The sequence below is a fragment of the Lepisma saccharinum genome, chromosome 16 (genome assembly GCF_977018435.1).
Source record: "Lepisma saccharinum chromosome 16, izLepSacc3.1, whole genome shotgun sequence".
Taxonomy (NCBI): Eukaryota; Metazoa; Arthropoda; class Insecta; order Zygentoma; family Lepismatidae; genus Lepisma; species Lepisma saccharinum.
Genome location: NC_139244.1, coordinates 23,937,243 through 23,953,218, shown reverse-complemented (window position 1 = coordinate 23,953,218; position 15,976 = coordinate 23,937,243). Strand labels below are relative to the sequence as shown.

The 15,976-nt window shown below is 36.3% G+C and overlaps 1 protein-coding gene across 5 annotated transcripts in view; it reads right to left on the bottom strand.

The window, feature by feature from the left end:
• Positions 1-211: 211 nt before the first annotated feature.
• The window catches only part of Gnpat (dihydroxyacetone phosphate acyltransferase), a 56,995-nt gene continuing 41,230 nt past the window's right edge, over positions 212-15,976 (bottom strand). For all 5 annotated transcript variants that reach the window (XM_083137888.1, XM_083137887.1, XM_083137890.1 and 2 more), the window contains exons 9-14: positions 14,211-14,360; positions 11,907-11,986; positions 5,981-6,145; positions 4,760-4,929; positions 3,584-3,645; positions 212-2,115 (exon numbers count right to left, since the gene is read on the bottom strand). In XM_083137888.1, coding sequence (XP_082994014.1) covers positions 2,024-2,115; positions 3,584-3,645; positions 4,760-4,929; positions 5,981-6,145; positions 11,907-11,986; positions 14,211-14,360 — 719 coding nt within the window. In that variant the 3' untranslated portion in view covers positions 212-2,023. The remainder of the gene's footprint in view (positions 2,116-3,583; positions 3,646-4,759; positions 4,930-5,980; positions 6,146-11,906; positions 11,987-14,210; positions 14,361-15,976) is intronic.

The following is a 15,976-nucleotide window of genomic DNA, read 5'->3' as shown; positions in this document are numbered from 1 at the left end:
TCATTTAAAAACTCCCATATTTCGTATTATATACGTAATGGTGGTAATATGTAATATTACCACAACAAAACAAAGTATGTAAATTTCGAATTGTTTAAATGTTTCATAGAATTGCCAAGGTGCATAAAAGAAAAAAAGCCCTGCAGCAATTAATAATAAATAAACCATTTAATTCCATCAAATTAAATTGCAACCCATAATTACTTTCTTTTATCCATGCAATCAAAATAAACTGTAATTTACTTTCCAAAAATATGTATTACATTAATGTTAAGTGTTACTCTGAGTGGAAAATAAACAAATAACATCTGATTTGTGCTGATTTAAAATCATAGTGCAATTCATATGATGTGTTTATTGTGTTTGTTACTGCACTTGACATACAAAAAATGGTAATTTTGAGACAAATCGAAAACTGGATGCATTAAAGTCACATAATGCATATAATAATCATGCACATTCTTGTAAATTAAAAATTAGAGATATGAAAATGGCGCTTCTTTGTTGAATAAACATTAAATCATTTTCCAACTCTTGTTATCCATGAACACATCTGTGCATTTCTTTATTTACACATTTAAAAACTGACCAGCAATTTCAATGTACATTAAATCCAGTGCATAAATGCCAATGTTTACTGTACACAACAGTGGATACTAATGATGAATTAACATATTTTGTGTTTTGAGGATGAAATTTTTATACAAAAAATTTGAATCAAAATTTGTCATTTTGAACAAATTTTATAATTTGCTGAAAATTTAGGTGCTATGAACACTGATGCAAGTGTGTTTACTAATGCATAGGAAAAGAGCCTAAATATTTCAAACAACTCAATGGGGTATAATGTTAAAGTGAAAAATATCTAGAAAGGGATATACATAAACATTTCTGTTTGTAATTTTATAATGCATAACTCGACCACTTAGGACAATTCTAAAGAGAAAAAAACTGTTCATGTAAATTATACTGACAAAATTGTAACTATATTGTTACATTAATTGTTACTTATTATATCTTAATGTATGCTGGATATAGGAAGCTCTTTGGTAAACTCGTGGGATGTAGAAGATTAATTATGTTGAATTATATGTAAGAAATAATTATTTCCTCTGTCTCTTTCTTTTGTTAAAAGGAAGACAACTTTGAAGAAAAAATTGAAACACATTTCATGCACTTGTAATAATTTGCTCATTCAAAGTTAAATTTGTGTCAATTATTAACAATGAATTAGTTCTACATTCAATATTGACAGTGGGGCACACATGAAGTCACATTTTATACAAGAATAAAAATAAAAAAATACTTTAAGAAAAGAACTAACGAACAGCTATTTGTATGTAAAAACACACATGGATAAATTCAAAATAAACTTGAAAAAAATCAATGTAACTTAATAAAATGCAACTTCAGATATCTGCCTCCTAGCCTTACAAGTTGTTCAGAATAGGTGAAAATTTTCATACTTTGACAGAATCACTTCTACATTTACTGCCGTGTTGAAAGGCAAAAGGTCAATTTCTTTTAATGAACACACTTTTTTTTTCACAATTCTGTACACTAATTCAACAGTTATTCTATGACAGGTAACCAAGAACTACAGCTACACATATTCATATATATATATGTAATTATATACAAATGTATATATATAAAAAGCACACAACTTGTAGAAAATAAATACATAGGAACCTATTGCACACACAGAAGTTTCTAGTAAACATTCCTTGAACACGTTACACAATTTCCGCTGCAGCGTTCACTCTCATCAAATAAGTAATCTAACCATTACTATATGGGGAATGGGTCGCTGTACTTTCCTACAGCTGCCATGCAACATGAAACTAGCTCTAACTGATGCTAACTGAAATACTTTTCCAGATTTACAAAACTCTACACAAATTAGACACGATACTAGTCAAACTATCTGACCAGCATTTTTACAGCATTACTTTGGCATGAGGTGAAGTCTAAGAACGACAATTTCTTGGAACATATTGGTAACTTTAATCCGTGAGTTTGTTTAGAGCTTCGCTCTGCCTCCAAGGACAAACAACTGTTTTGATGTTACCTGGTGTTGGTCAGGCCTCTTCCCACACCATACAAGCAATTTTTCTATGGGAAAGAAATATACATATGTACTGTACACTAAGCATTAGCAGAAGAATTATTAACTGAACCATGGACAGGCTTTATGTACAAAAATTATATTAATTTACAAATCTACAATTGTCTTAGAATGCCAGGCCATACTGTGCAAGTGTGATAACTGATTGTGCCCAATCTCATGCAATTTCATTAGGTTATTCATGAATGGTAACCATCTTAGTGTTCTTTTATTCATCTAAAGTGCAACTATAACAAAGCCTATTTATGATTCATGAACACTGCCCCAAAATTCAAGCAAGATGCGCAGCTTGTCATGTCGCTTCAGTTTGAAAGGCTGCATGTACGACGGGAGAGTGAAAAGTTTTGAGCCTCACAGGAAAGGGGTGTTTCAGCTACAGTTTCTCATTATGATTTCTCTACATAATCATATAATCTCTATAATCACCCCCCAAATCAATGCACTTATGCATTCTGTGCTGCAATTTCTTTACACTCATCTGGTAGAGTGTCACACCACCTTCATCCGTATGGAAGTGACGTCCTCGAAGTGAATTCTTCATAGCAGGGAAAGATGAAAATCTGACGAGGCCAGGTCGGAGGAATAAGGTGGATGGGGGGAATAAGGTGGATGGGGAAGTGCGGTGAAGCCACACTTACCAAAGCAGCCTGTGCAATGAGGCCTTTCCGACAGAGGTACCGAACCACGGCCCTGTCGGCCACTCTCTTCTCTGACATTTCATTCATTTTCAACCTGACAAAAACATAGAAGAAAGCATGTGAATTTCATAAAAGTTTGCACAGAGCGTCATAAAACTCAAACCTTACAACCTCCAAAATTTTAACTATCTAGCATCACTCCTTCCACGTGAAGCTCAAAACTTTTCACTCTCCCCTCGTATTACAGAGGGTTTCTTTCCAAGCAACATTGTCGCTAGTTGAAAGCTTCCTAAAACAAAGTTATTCAGAATAAAGATAGTTAAAAAGAAATCTGTAGCTCAATTATATACAGCACTTGTGTAAATATAAACTCGCACACATCTTTCCTGTGAAAAACCTTTCTTAACCTATCAACTAACAACCACAGCAAGGCATTATCACATCTTATCTCATACATTTATAAATTACATCAGATATTACATAAGAAATTACCATATTTATACCGCGTTTGGTAGAACCTGTCCCGCTTCCCGCGCTAGGGAGCGCTCAACAGTTTCGGTGTCAATGAGAAACGAGGAAAAAATCGTCTGCTGGGCAGCGAGGAGCGAATGAAAGCCAGAAGAGAGGCGTTTACGTAGACGCTGTTGCGACGTTGCGTATTTTAATTGGCTGCCTGGCTTTGACTTTCCCCAGCACGGAAACTGTTGAGCGCTCCCTAGCGCGGGAAGAGGGACAGGTTCTACCAAACGCGGTATAAGTGTAAATAAACACAAATTAACAATACACATAAATACCAGCTATCATGGCAAATACTTACCAAATTCCTGTTTTAGTTCTTCAGCTCTCTCGTGGTTAACTTGGTACATCACTTCATTATCACTGAAAAATATCATGAAAAGTATTGTTACAAAACTGGCAAGTAAAGTGACAAGGAGACATCTTAAGTCTTCACATAACCACAGTAAAGTGTTTGCAAATAAATCATCCACAATTAAAAGTGGATTTTATACTTCGTTTCATCTAGCCTCATTCAGTGTATTCATTAACAATGTCAATCTGTGAACCCAAGATATCTTTGCCTTGAAGAAGTTGTCTGAAACTTTGATCAAGTGTCACCTTTAGGGGAATGAAAACACTAAGTATTGATTGATTGATTGATTTGCTTTATTTTACTTCGCTTCTTGTGCCACTTTTGGCTAATTTGTGACGATGCGGATGAGTGATGACATGATGAAATTGATGAATGGACACTCGCAAACATCCATGCCCAGGCCAAGATTCAAACCTGGGACCCCTGGCATCGAAGAGTGATGTGCTAACCACTCTGCCATGGGGGCCGGCAACACTAAGAATTATTTTATAAAGTTAAGATGTAAATGGTTACTAAAAGTTTCATCAATACTAAGTCCGATGACACAGAGTGGATTGAAAAAGTTGCTAGGATTGATAAAAGTTTCATTCCTGAGACCATATTCCAGATATTGGAAACAATCAGTATGAATTTTATTTCAATTAACAACATTTACATTTTCAGTCGTAGTACATATTCAACATATGCCAAAATTGTATGGTAAAAGTGCATTTCTTTAACAAATTACAGGAACTTGAATATTACAACCATCATATACATAAATCTACAGAACCATCCATCAGACATAATGTTTTTTTGTGACAATGCCATAGCACAGGAAAACAAGTGTAGCCTATTAGATGTACTACGTATAATTTTCAGCGACACCCGTTGCGGTAGCACTAGCTGAGACGATTCCACACAAGTAAGACAGCGACAGTGAAAAATCAGGCTGGCTCGGTAGCTCAGTGGTAGAGCAATGGCACAGTATGACAGAGACCAGAGTTCGAGTCCTGGTTGAGCCTGCATTTTTTGCTGAAAATCTTCTGTGTGTACCCAATTTAATCTATTACATGTGTTTGTAACGAGTTTTTACCCATATTAATAAAATATCTAAAAAAAAATATTGATGCTGATACTTACATCTTTGTTTTTGTGACTCCTTGCAATGATACCAGAGAATTCAACCCTGCGGTTAGAACTTCCAAAGTCATGGAGTAGGGATGGACTAATGAACCACACGCTACAAGTTTTTCTACCTCTTTCTGAGAAGTCTGGAGTATTTCCGCACCTTTGCATGGAGACACTGCAACCTTCATATAAGAAAATGTACTGTTGTATTCAAACAATTAAAACCTATAATCTTACACACTACCTGGGCAACACCAATATTCAAATATGCACCTTGTGCCTTATTCCCAATATATTTCTAATGTCATGAATAAGAGCTAATCTGGACTTGACACACAACAAAGGGGGACACTCATGCTGTGCTTAATTCTGATTTCTATGTAGTGTGTTGGATAGATGGTATCAAAATACAGAGTTATTAGAAAATAACATAATAATAATGCATTGCACGCTCGAAGTGAAGTGTGGAACCAGCTGTGTGCAGGACGATCTGAATAAAAACTTGTGGACATCAAGGCACAGATGTAGATCTATATAATTAACATGTTGCATACGTTCAATAAGCAATCAAACTACAAATTGATCAGGTCGTTGGTTGAATATTTTAGACATCAACATTCTTCGCCTGGAGTTGACCTCATTTTATATAAGCAGACTTCTTGACATTTCTATGTAAATACATGTATATAGTGTTGAGGAGTCAACTTTAATAGGAATAGAAGATATTTAGTTTCCTTTTTTTTTTTTTTTTTTTTTTGCATATCCAGTGTAAATATCTTTTTTTCTGTGAAAAAGGTTCACTGAGCTTCTAATAAAATGGACACAAGTCCCAAGAAGTCAAATTTTGATTAATTAGGAAATTCTGTCTCAAACTTTCTGTAGTGAGTACAATAGGCTAAGAAAAATATGCATGAATTAAACATTTATATAATTTTAATACTGGATTAATATTCGAATTTTGATAAATTTAACAGATTTTTTTTAAAAGGAAACAAGTAAAATTCAGGTCCTTAGTTATCAGTGATCAAAGTTAGGGTCGCACGTCTTTTGAAACACCCTGCATTAGAAATATCCAGACAACAGTGAATACAATATTAACACCCACCTGAAATTTAAATAGATAATTCTTTTAAGAATTATGGTGAATAACATATATAGAAAAATAAGACAACAGGTAAGTCTTGCCAATTGAACTATTGAAAAAATATATAAATGTAGCTCTCAGCTACTCACCTCTTGTACAACTTGGCACACAACTTTGTATCCAGCAATGAAAGGTTGTATAATTTCATACAACATATTCTGCAGTTTTTTATGGTTTCCAACTGCAACTCGCTTTGAGCTAATCACCTCTAAAATATTGAGCAGATCAAGCTGTTTCAAGGTTTCCTCAAATTCCTGAAAAATGTAAAGAATATAAGCATTGCACTATATAATAAGGTAAAGTTCAACATTACTCAATTTTTTAAGTGTTCTTTGGGAAATTTAGGTCTAAATGTCGATCAACATTTATCCTAGTCTGCTCATGTTTCAACACAGTGCACAAAAGCACTTACAATCATTAGGTCATTTCAGTGGCGGCTCGTGGTGAACCAAAGTGGAGGGGCAATAACTCACAAATTTGCTCTATTGATTTGCTTTATTTTACTTTGCCTTTTGTGCTACATTTGGCTAATTTGCGAAGATGGGGATGTGTGATATGATGAAATTGATGAATGGGTACTCACAAACATCCATACCCAGGCAGGATTCGAACCCGAGACCCCCGGCGGCCGGCGTCGTAGCGCGATGTGCTAACCACTTTTTTTTTTTTTTTTTAAAAAAAAAGGAAATACCCCTTACACGGAGGTATCCCCCACCATTTACACTTTTTCTCTCCTTTACACTTTTCAATTGTTACAGTTTCTCAGTTTCTTATCATCTAGACAAACACAAATACCCATGCCTTACCCGGGACTCTAACCTGGAACCCCTGGCGTTGTAGCGCGCTCTGCTAACCACTCCGCCACGGAGGTCGACTCCACTCAGCCACGGGGGCCGACACAAATTTGCTCTACTAGTAATGTGAGTTTAAATGGTGAATTTCGTATAACAGCCAACGTGATAAGAAACTGATACGTTCGTGTTTACCGAATATCATGTTTTACACGTTTGCACATATTATAATAAATTAATATAATAATTATTTAACAGTAATGCGAAGAAGATGGAAGAAGAAATAGAATTCTAACAGATTTAGTCGTTTAACAGAGGGGGAAATTCAGATGAAGGGATATTAATTTTTACACAACTTGATAAGCACAATTACGAATATTTACGTGCATTGATGGTGAAAAGTTCTAGTAAAAAAGTTACACAGAAAAAGTTTCCTGTCCAACATTACTAATTGATATGTGAAATAGGGCACCAAAATAAATATCTCACTGGAAAGGTGATATCTGCGTTACCAGAAGCTCTAAAGTAAAAACTTCAAACTTACCAGAAATCTTCAGACATGCTTGTAACTGAAATTCATCCTTCTGTCCTTCAACGCGAAATTTGAGAATGAACTCACGACCTCCCTTCTTTGACACTTGTTCTAGATTCAAATTCGGCCTAGGTTTTTTTATGTTTATTTTTTCATCAAGACTTCAGACTTCTGGTAGAAAAACTTCACACCAACAATTTCTCCACACTGTTCATCGCGACAAATACACAACTACAGAACACAACTACCGAAAAAGCTTCACTTTTCCATGGAAAACGAAAATCAACAAGTGTCAATACTATAGTCTTCCCAACCATCCCGTCGTTTTATTGCTTCGGGGTTGCCAGGCAATTTTGCCAAATTTTCAGAAATTTGTAGTTCACAGGTTCCTGTAGCGGCTCTTGGTGAGTTTAGATGACGAGTTTCTAATTTATTTAACATCCGCCTTGAAAATAAATTGGAGAACTTTGTCACATTATCGGGATTTTTTTCAAACGTGCTAATCAAAACATGTAATTAAATCTACATGATGTACTCCACATCATTGTAATCCAAATGTACTTTTCACTAAACTCAGAAAAAATACAACACATTTATACGATAATTTTGCGTGTAACAAGAATCTATAGCCGACTTCCGTGGCTAGCATACCGCATTACAAAGCCAGGGCTCCTGGGTTCGAATCCCGGCATGGGTGTGTGTGTTCTTTGTGAGTGCTCTTCCATCAATTTCATTATATCATCGTTCATCCTCATCGTCGTGATTACCGAAAAGTAGCAGAAAGCGACGGTAAATAACAAAAATCAAGCAAGAGTCTGTACATTTTCAGTTACCGATATTTTCTTTCCTCCTTGGAAATTGCGTTATTTATTTCTCTACTCTTATGTCATAAGAGAATAAGATTATGGAATACAGAATCATTTTTTTCAACTGTTGGTAATTTTCTATCTTCTGTTAACTTCGTTGCTTCTGGCAACTCTTCATTGTTTACCGTTCTCCAGAGAGAAGGCCAGTTTCGCCTAAGGGGTGAGTTTCGGACGACAAACCCTCCGTCCTCCCAGGCACAGATCCAGCGCGTGTTATTCAGCCAGTTTCCTCGCCTTATACCCCTCGCAGCCGCGCTTGAGAATGCTCTACGTCTCGTAAAGTGGGAGGACGGCGCCCCGCCAGATTTCTCTCGAAGTTCCGTATTCCCCCGCACGGTGGCGTGCAAACTTCGCAATTGTCGCGGAAGAAGGAATACAGAACCGACTAACCAACGATCTATAAGCAATGGAATATTTTCAATTCAGACAATGTAAAAGCTAATATATAAATATTAATGTAATGGTTGTTCACTTGTGGTTACACACGGCAGTGCGGCGTCCGTATCGTCCTTATGAGCGGCCGCCCCTGGGTCATTTATTAATAAACACATGGCGTGTCAGTGTTCTGGGTAGAGATCTGTGGTGCGGACGTCACTTTGTAGTTGTTCCCGTGCAGTGCTTTGTGAAGATGGAAAAAATCGAGATTCGAGCGGTGATTAAGTACTTCGTAAAGAAAGGTATGAAAGCAAAGGTAATTCATGCCGATTTTCTGAACACACTGGGGGACTCTGCTCCTTCATATTCAACTGTTGCAAAGTGGACAAACGAGTTTAAATTTGGTAGGGACAGCTTAGAAGATGATCCACATAGTGGTCACCCAAAATGTGCTACTACCCCAGAAATTATTGAAAAAGTGCATAAATTGGTCATGGAGGATCGCCAACTGAAAGTGTGTGAAATTGCTGAAGCTATAGGAATGTCATCCGAACGGGTGTATCGCATTTTAACAGTTGAATTGGATATGAGAAAATTATCTGCAAGATGGGTGCCGCGACTTTTAACACAGGACCATAAACGCATCAGAGTGGACATTTCCGAACAATGTTTGACTCGTTTTAAGAGAAACCAAACAGATTTTTTGCGCCGGTTTGTGACGACAGATGAAACGTGGGTCCACTACTATACCCCAGAGACAAAACAACAGTCAAAGCAGTGGAAACATGTTGGCGTCAGTGTTTTGGGATGCGAAAGGGATTCTGTTGATCGATTATCTTCCCACTGGTCAAACAATTACGGGACAATACTACGCTAATCTCCTCGACCAACTAAAGCATAAGATACGGGAAAAGAGGCCAGGTTTGGCAAGAAAGAAAATCATCTTGCATCAGGACAATGCGCGCCCTCACACAAGTGTCGTTGCCATGGCAAAAATTCATGAACTTGGTTACGAATTGTTGCCACATCCGCCTTATTCGCCTCATTTGGCTCCCTCAGACTTCCATCTTTTCCCCAAACTCAAAAGTTTCCTCGGTGGACGGAGATTCTCTTCAAAGGAAGAACTAACAGCCGAAGTTGACACGTATTTCACAGGCCTGGAGGAATCTAATTTTCGAGATGGGATCAAGGCATTGGAACATCGCTGGACCAAGTGCATTAGTGTACAGGGAGACTACATTGAAAAATAAAAATAAAAATCACTGTTGTAAGTCCTTTCTTTCTATTCCATTCCGAGAACTTTTCAAACCACCCTCGTATTTCGTCTGCTACCTCAATCAAACACTTCAAAGAAAAGATTAGACCATATTTACTGAATAAACAACGATAAAGTCACTTGACATATGGCTAAACCAACTTAAAAATTATCAGTATTCTCCCCAAAATATCCATACACCTGGCATTACGAATAGTGCTTTTGTGCACACATTTCTCTACTTCCTTTTAGATGCAATTTGGAATTATGTATGTGTGTGTGTGACTGCATATTTAGACTATTCATACAGGGTATCATTGTAAATCACCTAGAAAGTTTCAGTGTGTAGAGTACAAGACGAAAAACTTTTCTTAGCAACGTTTTCTTCTTTGAAGCCTTGTTTCAATGCTAGGAACCCTAAAAAAAAAATAGCATTTCTTACACTGTATGTATGTATATTTGCACCTGCCACTGATTTTCTCTCGGAAAATAAAATTTTAAGTACAGAATGTGTAGTCAACAAATGCAAGGGCTGCCCTGTGTTAATTCCTCTGGACAAAACTTACAAAGTACTTCACATTAAATAGGGTATGAAACATGTGTATGGATGGTGAAACATTTTTTAAGGGGGAGGGAAAACTGGAACCTGCAACATCACCCTGTCAAAATATCTACTAGCATGATGATACCAGAGCATACTATCACTTTTAGAATGCTTTTCACAGAAAAATACATGGAAGTGGCAACCATGAAACTGTGCTGCATGGCTGAATATATACAGGACAAAAACTACTGTTTTTTTGAGGTTCTGTTGTGTCAAAACTAGACCTCAACGATCAAAATGATCAACATGAAAGTTTGTTAGTGTGGTATGGAGATGCCTTGTATTATAACCCTGTATGTATTGGTATTAGCCGAACATTATCAGCTAAAAAGGAACAAAAATACGTTAGAGTATTCAAATTGGTCTACTTACGCAAGTGAGTATGTATTCTTACGTGGACGACGTTTCGGAAGCTTTACTGCTTCCTTCCTCAGGTTGTCGTTTTCAGCTCGGAATATCAAGCCATGTCAGAGAAGTGTCATGTAAGGATACTGGGTGAAAGGTTCCGAGCTGAAAACGACAACCTGAGGAAGGAAGCAGTAAAGCTTCCGAAACGTCGTCCACGTAAGAATACATACTCACTTGCGTAAGTAGACCAATTTGAATACTCTAACGTATTTTTGTTTATAGATAGTGAGTAACACGCACGTAACCAATATGTTATTAGCTAAAAAGGACACCCAGGATATTTGAAATCTGCAGACCATGGAACACAAGGGTTTAAACATATCAATATTGGGGCCATTCCAGTGTTACGTGTGTCACATTTTACACACAAAATTTAAGGTTCTAGACATGACATTGGATTAAAATACTCACAATGAACTGACTTGACAGAATTATGAAGTACTTTGTGGTGTCTGCTAACAAATGAAAAAAAACTTTAGTATGATGGCATAGCCTGAATGCCTGAAAAGCATCAACAAAAGTGAGTCACATGTGTGAAGCTTTACAAATATACAAATTTTGACTTCATTTGTCTGTGAAGCACATAGGCTGCATTCGCGCTACAGTGCTAGGGGTCCTGGGTTCGAATCCTGGCCTGGGCATGGATGTTTCTGCATGTCCATTCATCAATTTCATCATATCATCCCTCATTCCCATCTTTGCAAATTAGCCAAAAACGGTACAAAAAGCCAAGTAAAATAAAGCAAATCAAATCACATAGGCTGCAGATGCTAGTAACTTTTGTTGATGAAATGTGCAAATTCTATGCATTTACAAACATCTAAACCTCAATGCAATTAAAAGCAATAATAATTTCCACTTTAATTGATTATGTTAGTTACATGGAGTAGGATCACTTTTCGTGGAATGCCCCATTGGTTTAATTGATTAATTGATTTGGTGTTTTAAGTCCACTTTATGCACAGTAAGGCTAATTGGGACTGGACCTACAGTTTAAAGTGGGATCCGAACCACTGTGTGCCTCCACCGGGTATCGAACCCAGGACCCCTTGATTACAAGGTGACTACGCAAAAACTGCACCATCGGGAAGGCCCTATGCCCCATTGGCATCGGCCCACTTATATTACTAACCTTCTAACATGTTTCTCTATGTCTAATTTACTTTTACACAAAGTATGCTTACCAATTCAACACCTTTTCTTGGAAATATAAACTCATGGGACATCACAGAGCACAAGAAATTGTACTTCTTGAACAGTTCATCTGGAAAAGTAAGAAAAAAAATATATAGACACTTCTGCACTGTAACAACCCTAAACAATTTCAATAAGTATTGTTTCAACTTACTTGGTGAAGGGATAGTTATTATTATTAAAAGGTGGACATGTTCATGACTGACAGTGTGTGAAATCAGGATTCCTAAGTATTTTACACTGAAACAGCAATTCTACCTGTGACTTGAAGTAACTACGGTTACATAATTTTTATTTAATATTTGCCATCCAAGTCCCACATAAAGAATGAAAAATAGGCTACAACCATCGTACTTGGCACATGGAGCAGATGATGGTTCAGCACAATTATTTGATGTTTTGGCATAACAGTGCATACAACTTCCAATAAAGTAACTTTATAAGGGTTTTACAAATGGATGAAAACAAAATCATGCGAGATATATGAACCCCGAAGCTATGAGGCAAAAGGGGAAAGAAGAAGAAGGCATATATGTTCATAACGCACAATACTATAAAAAAATAACTTCTGTAATTTGTTCAATGTTTCAGTGCATCCCTTTTATTTCAGAATGACAAAACTCTTAGTAGGTATGAAATTTATACATTTTTAACTCACAATAATGAAAGTTAAAAGAATAAAATCAAATTCACACGAAAATTTGTATTTGCCTCCCCACAATAGAATAAAGTGAATGACAAAATGTAGTATGTAACCATGCAAAATCACATTGAAAATCGGTACACACTTCTTCGAGGAAAAAAATAACAATGGAAAGCAGTGTTGCAGACTTATGATGAAATTTTGGTTCACTTATAGGTATATGTCTTTCAATTCAAATTTTAACAGGTCTTTTTTTTTTTTGCAATACATTATATTTCAAGAACAGATTTAGCCTTTTCTAAAGTAATACACATCTGTCGAGATGTAAATTATGGATGAATATTACGAACTATTCATGCTAACGGAGCCTCCCTATTCTTTATTTGTATATACATGGTCAGTTGGAGTTATAATTATATTAACAACAATAGCAACAGCATTTGTTGGATATGTATTGCTGTAAAAAAAATTCTGGAAAATCACTTTTCATGAATTGACCTACATTCACTGATGTTAGTGAATGTTATTATTATTATTATTATTCCAATAATATATTATTACAAATTACAAAAGTTATTTTTCATAGTATTGTGCATTATGAACATATACCCGGGTGTCCCAAAAGTCCGGTATCATACGGAAAGTATGAAGTCTTGAAGTGATGAATGTTGAATATTGATAATTTAGCCTTTGTTTCAGATAGGAAAAGCATTACAGCAACAAATGTTCAAATTGATGTCCCTCTTGAGCTCTGTAGGTATAGATACGAGAATGGAAAGCTCTTTGTACATTGCATAACATTGTTGGTGTGATAGAGACCTGAGGCATGCAGAATCACAATTTCGGCTTTCTCTTGCATAGTGTACGTTCAATTCCTGGCATCCATTTCATCTACATTTGTTTACCTGCAAGAAATAATCATTACTTCAATTTTTCCGACTTTCCCTATGAGACTGGACTTTTGGGACACCCTGTATTTGACATGAGCAATAGTGGTCGTCGGTAGGGCATTTGACTGCCACGTGTGAAACCTGGGTTCGATTCTCACTAATTTACACAATTTTATGCGAGAGATCTAATGTAGGAATATTTCCAGCCTTTTCCCTACATAAAAAGTGGCTCTGGGGCTCACCCAGCCTGCAATCAATAGTTACCTGGAGGGGTAAAGGCATGGTGCTGATCACGTCACCTCCAAAATGGCCAAGCTCGGGAATGTGTGGGGCCTTACCCCCACATTCCATAAATGTGTGTTCATTGCACAGTGCATTATACACAGGGACCTTTAACTTATCTTACCAAAAATATAAGACCTTTGTCATAAATTGTATAATTCATAAGAAGGTCCTTGATGAGCAACATTAAATAAATATTTGAGGCACTTATGATTTTAAATATTGAGTTAAGCACCAGGGAACCTGCAAGCACAAAACACATTTACATTTGTGGTAAATAAAAGATTAAGAATGATTTACATGCAAAAAAATGTATGGGGCATTGCACTGTCTCACCTCACATTGTAGGCCAACACCAACAGTTTAGATTACCACCAGAAATCCCACCAAGAACCTCTTGCACCAGTAACCTATTATGAAATTAATTTGAGAAATGAAGTCAAGCGAATAAATAAAAAAATATACAAAAAAATGCATACCTTTATCCACTTCACCACAATTCTCTAGATGCTGCATTGCAACTGTCAATATGGCTGGTCGAATGAGAAGATGTAAACTTTGGTTTACGTAATGCTGTAACATTATCATTGGGATAGCCACCTCCATGGTCTCGTGTGATAAACAGTGCCCTATGAATGTTAAAAGCAAATGAATTAGACCAACTGCATTGCATTGCAGTATACAGAGTAGACACAGTTATACATGTGAACACAAAATACATAATTGCCAAAACAGATTTAATGCACATATATGCATTCAGTATAAAAATCAAAGCATGCACAAGAGTAATTCTCAGTGGTGCAACCACAGAGGGGAAGGGGGCATTGCCCCCCCCCCCAACCTTGGACAGAAGTGACTTCAGGGAGGGGGGGGCAAACGGGACGGTCAAGTGTACCTGCAGGGGACCGATTACTGTCCTCAATTTCAAATTTTATGCAAAATAAAAATACTTTTCGTAAAATTTTCTTGCTCGCTTCCCTCGCGATGCCTGCTTTCTTAGTCTCATCAAGGGAGTGGCAGGAGTCAGCCCTAGGCACCGAACGATCTAAATGAAAAAAGTTGGAAAAGAGAGAATGACGTGGCACCCCGTGAAAATATTTGTGCCCTATTAAGTCAATATTGATATCAGTCAGAAAAACAAAAAGAAAAACAAAATGGATATAAAAATTTTCTTCCTTGCTTCGCTCGCAATATATGATTGAATTGTAGATTACCAGACAGAGAAGTAAGACTTCTCTTAATTGATTTTATCTTAAATGCATTGACAATTGTTTTGAGGAAAAGGAGCGGAGAGAATTTATATAATTTTTGCTGTTTGTTTATTATGAAGTCTATGAATTGATTGTGTAATGTGTTTAAATAATATATGTATTAAAGAAACTTTGAATACATACACAATCTAGAGTTGGCACGTTGCATATGTTTTTTTCTTATTTTACGTCACTCCATGTTGCATATGTGCGAAACATACACCGTGCAAGAAAGTTATACATGTTAATGAAAAAAAAGCAATTATATTCGGAATGCATTTATCAATCATTTTCTGTTTTTCAAAAATAATTTGTGTGCTTGTTTTCTGTTATTAATGTGTAAAAATGTGTTGAAAAAATAATTCAAATCGTTTGTTCGAACACAAATGCTTTAGCACCGACTTCTATCCCTGTTTTGCGTAATTTACGAGGATAATAACGTCTTTGATACTACTACAACTACTGCTAATAATAATAAATAATAATAATGTAATAATAACAATAATAATATCAATTAATATTATTATTGGTACTTGCCCCCCCCCCCCACCACCCCTGCCCCAGACAAAAAAATCATGGTTGCGCCTCTGGTAATCCTAACATATTGAATCATCACTCTTTAGAATTTTTACACATCCCCAATATAAAATTATACTCATAATATTTTTTTATGATTCAGAGGGACTAAGATAAAATGAGAGTTTGTGACTTATGTTCCTTTTCCTGAACACCCTAGAATTACTGTACAGTCATTCACAATAAAAATGTTCCGGTGTCCTGAAGTTTCTTTGGGATGCACTAATGTTCTGGAATCAGGTGGGACATTCGTGGACATTATTTTTACTTAAATGCATGGACGTAATTTTAAAATAATTATTTTACAAAAAAGCTAACAGTACATCACCCCCTCTCAATAATACAAGACTTCACAATGATGCCACTCAATGCACTTGCTGACAACAATTAGTAATAATGCAACCTTAATTTCCTTCTGA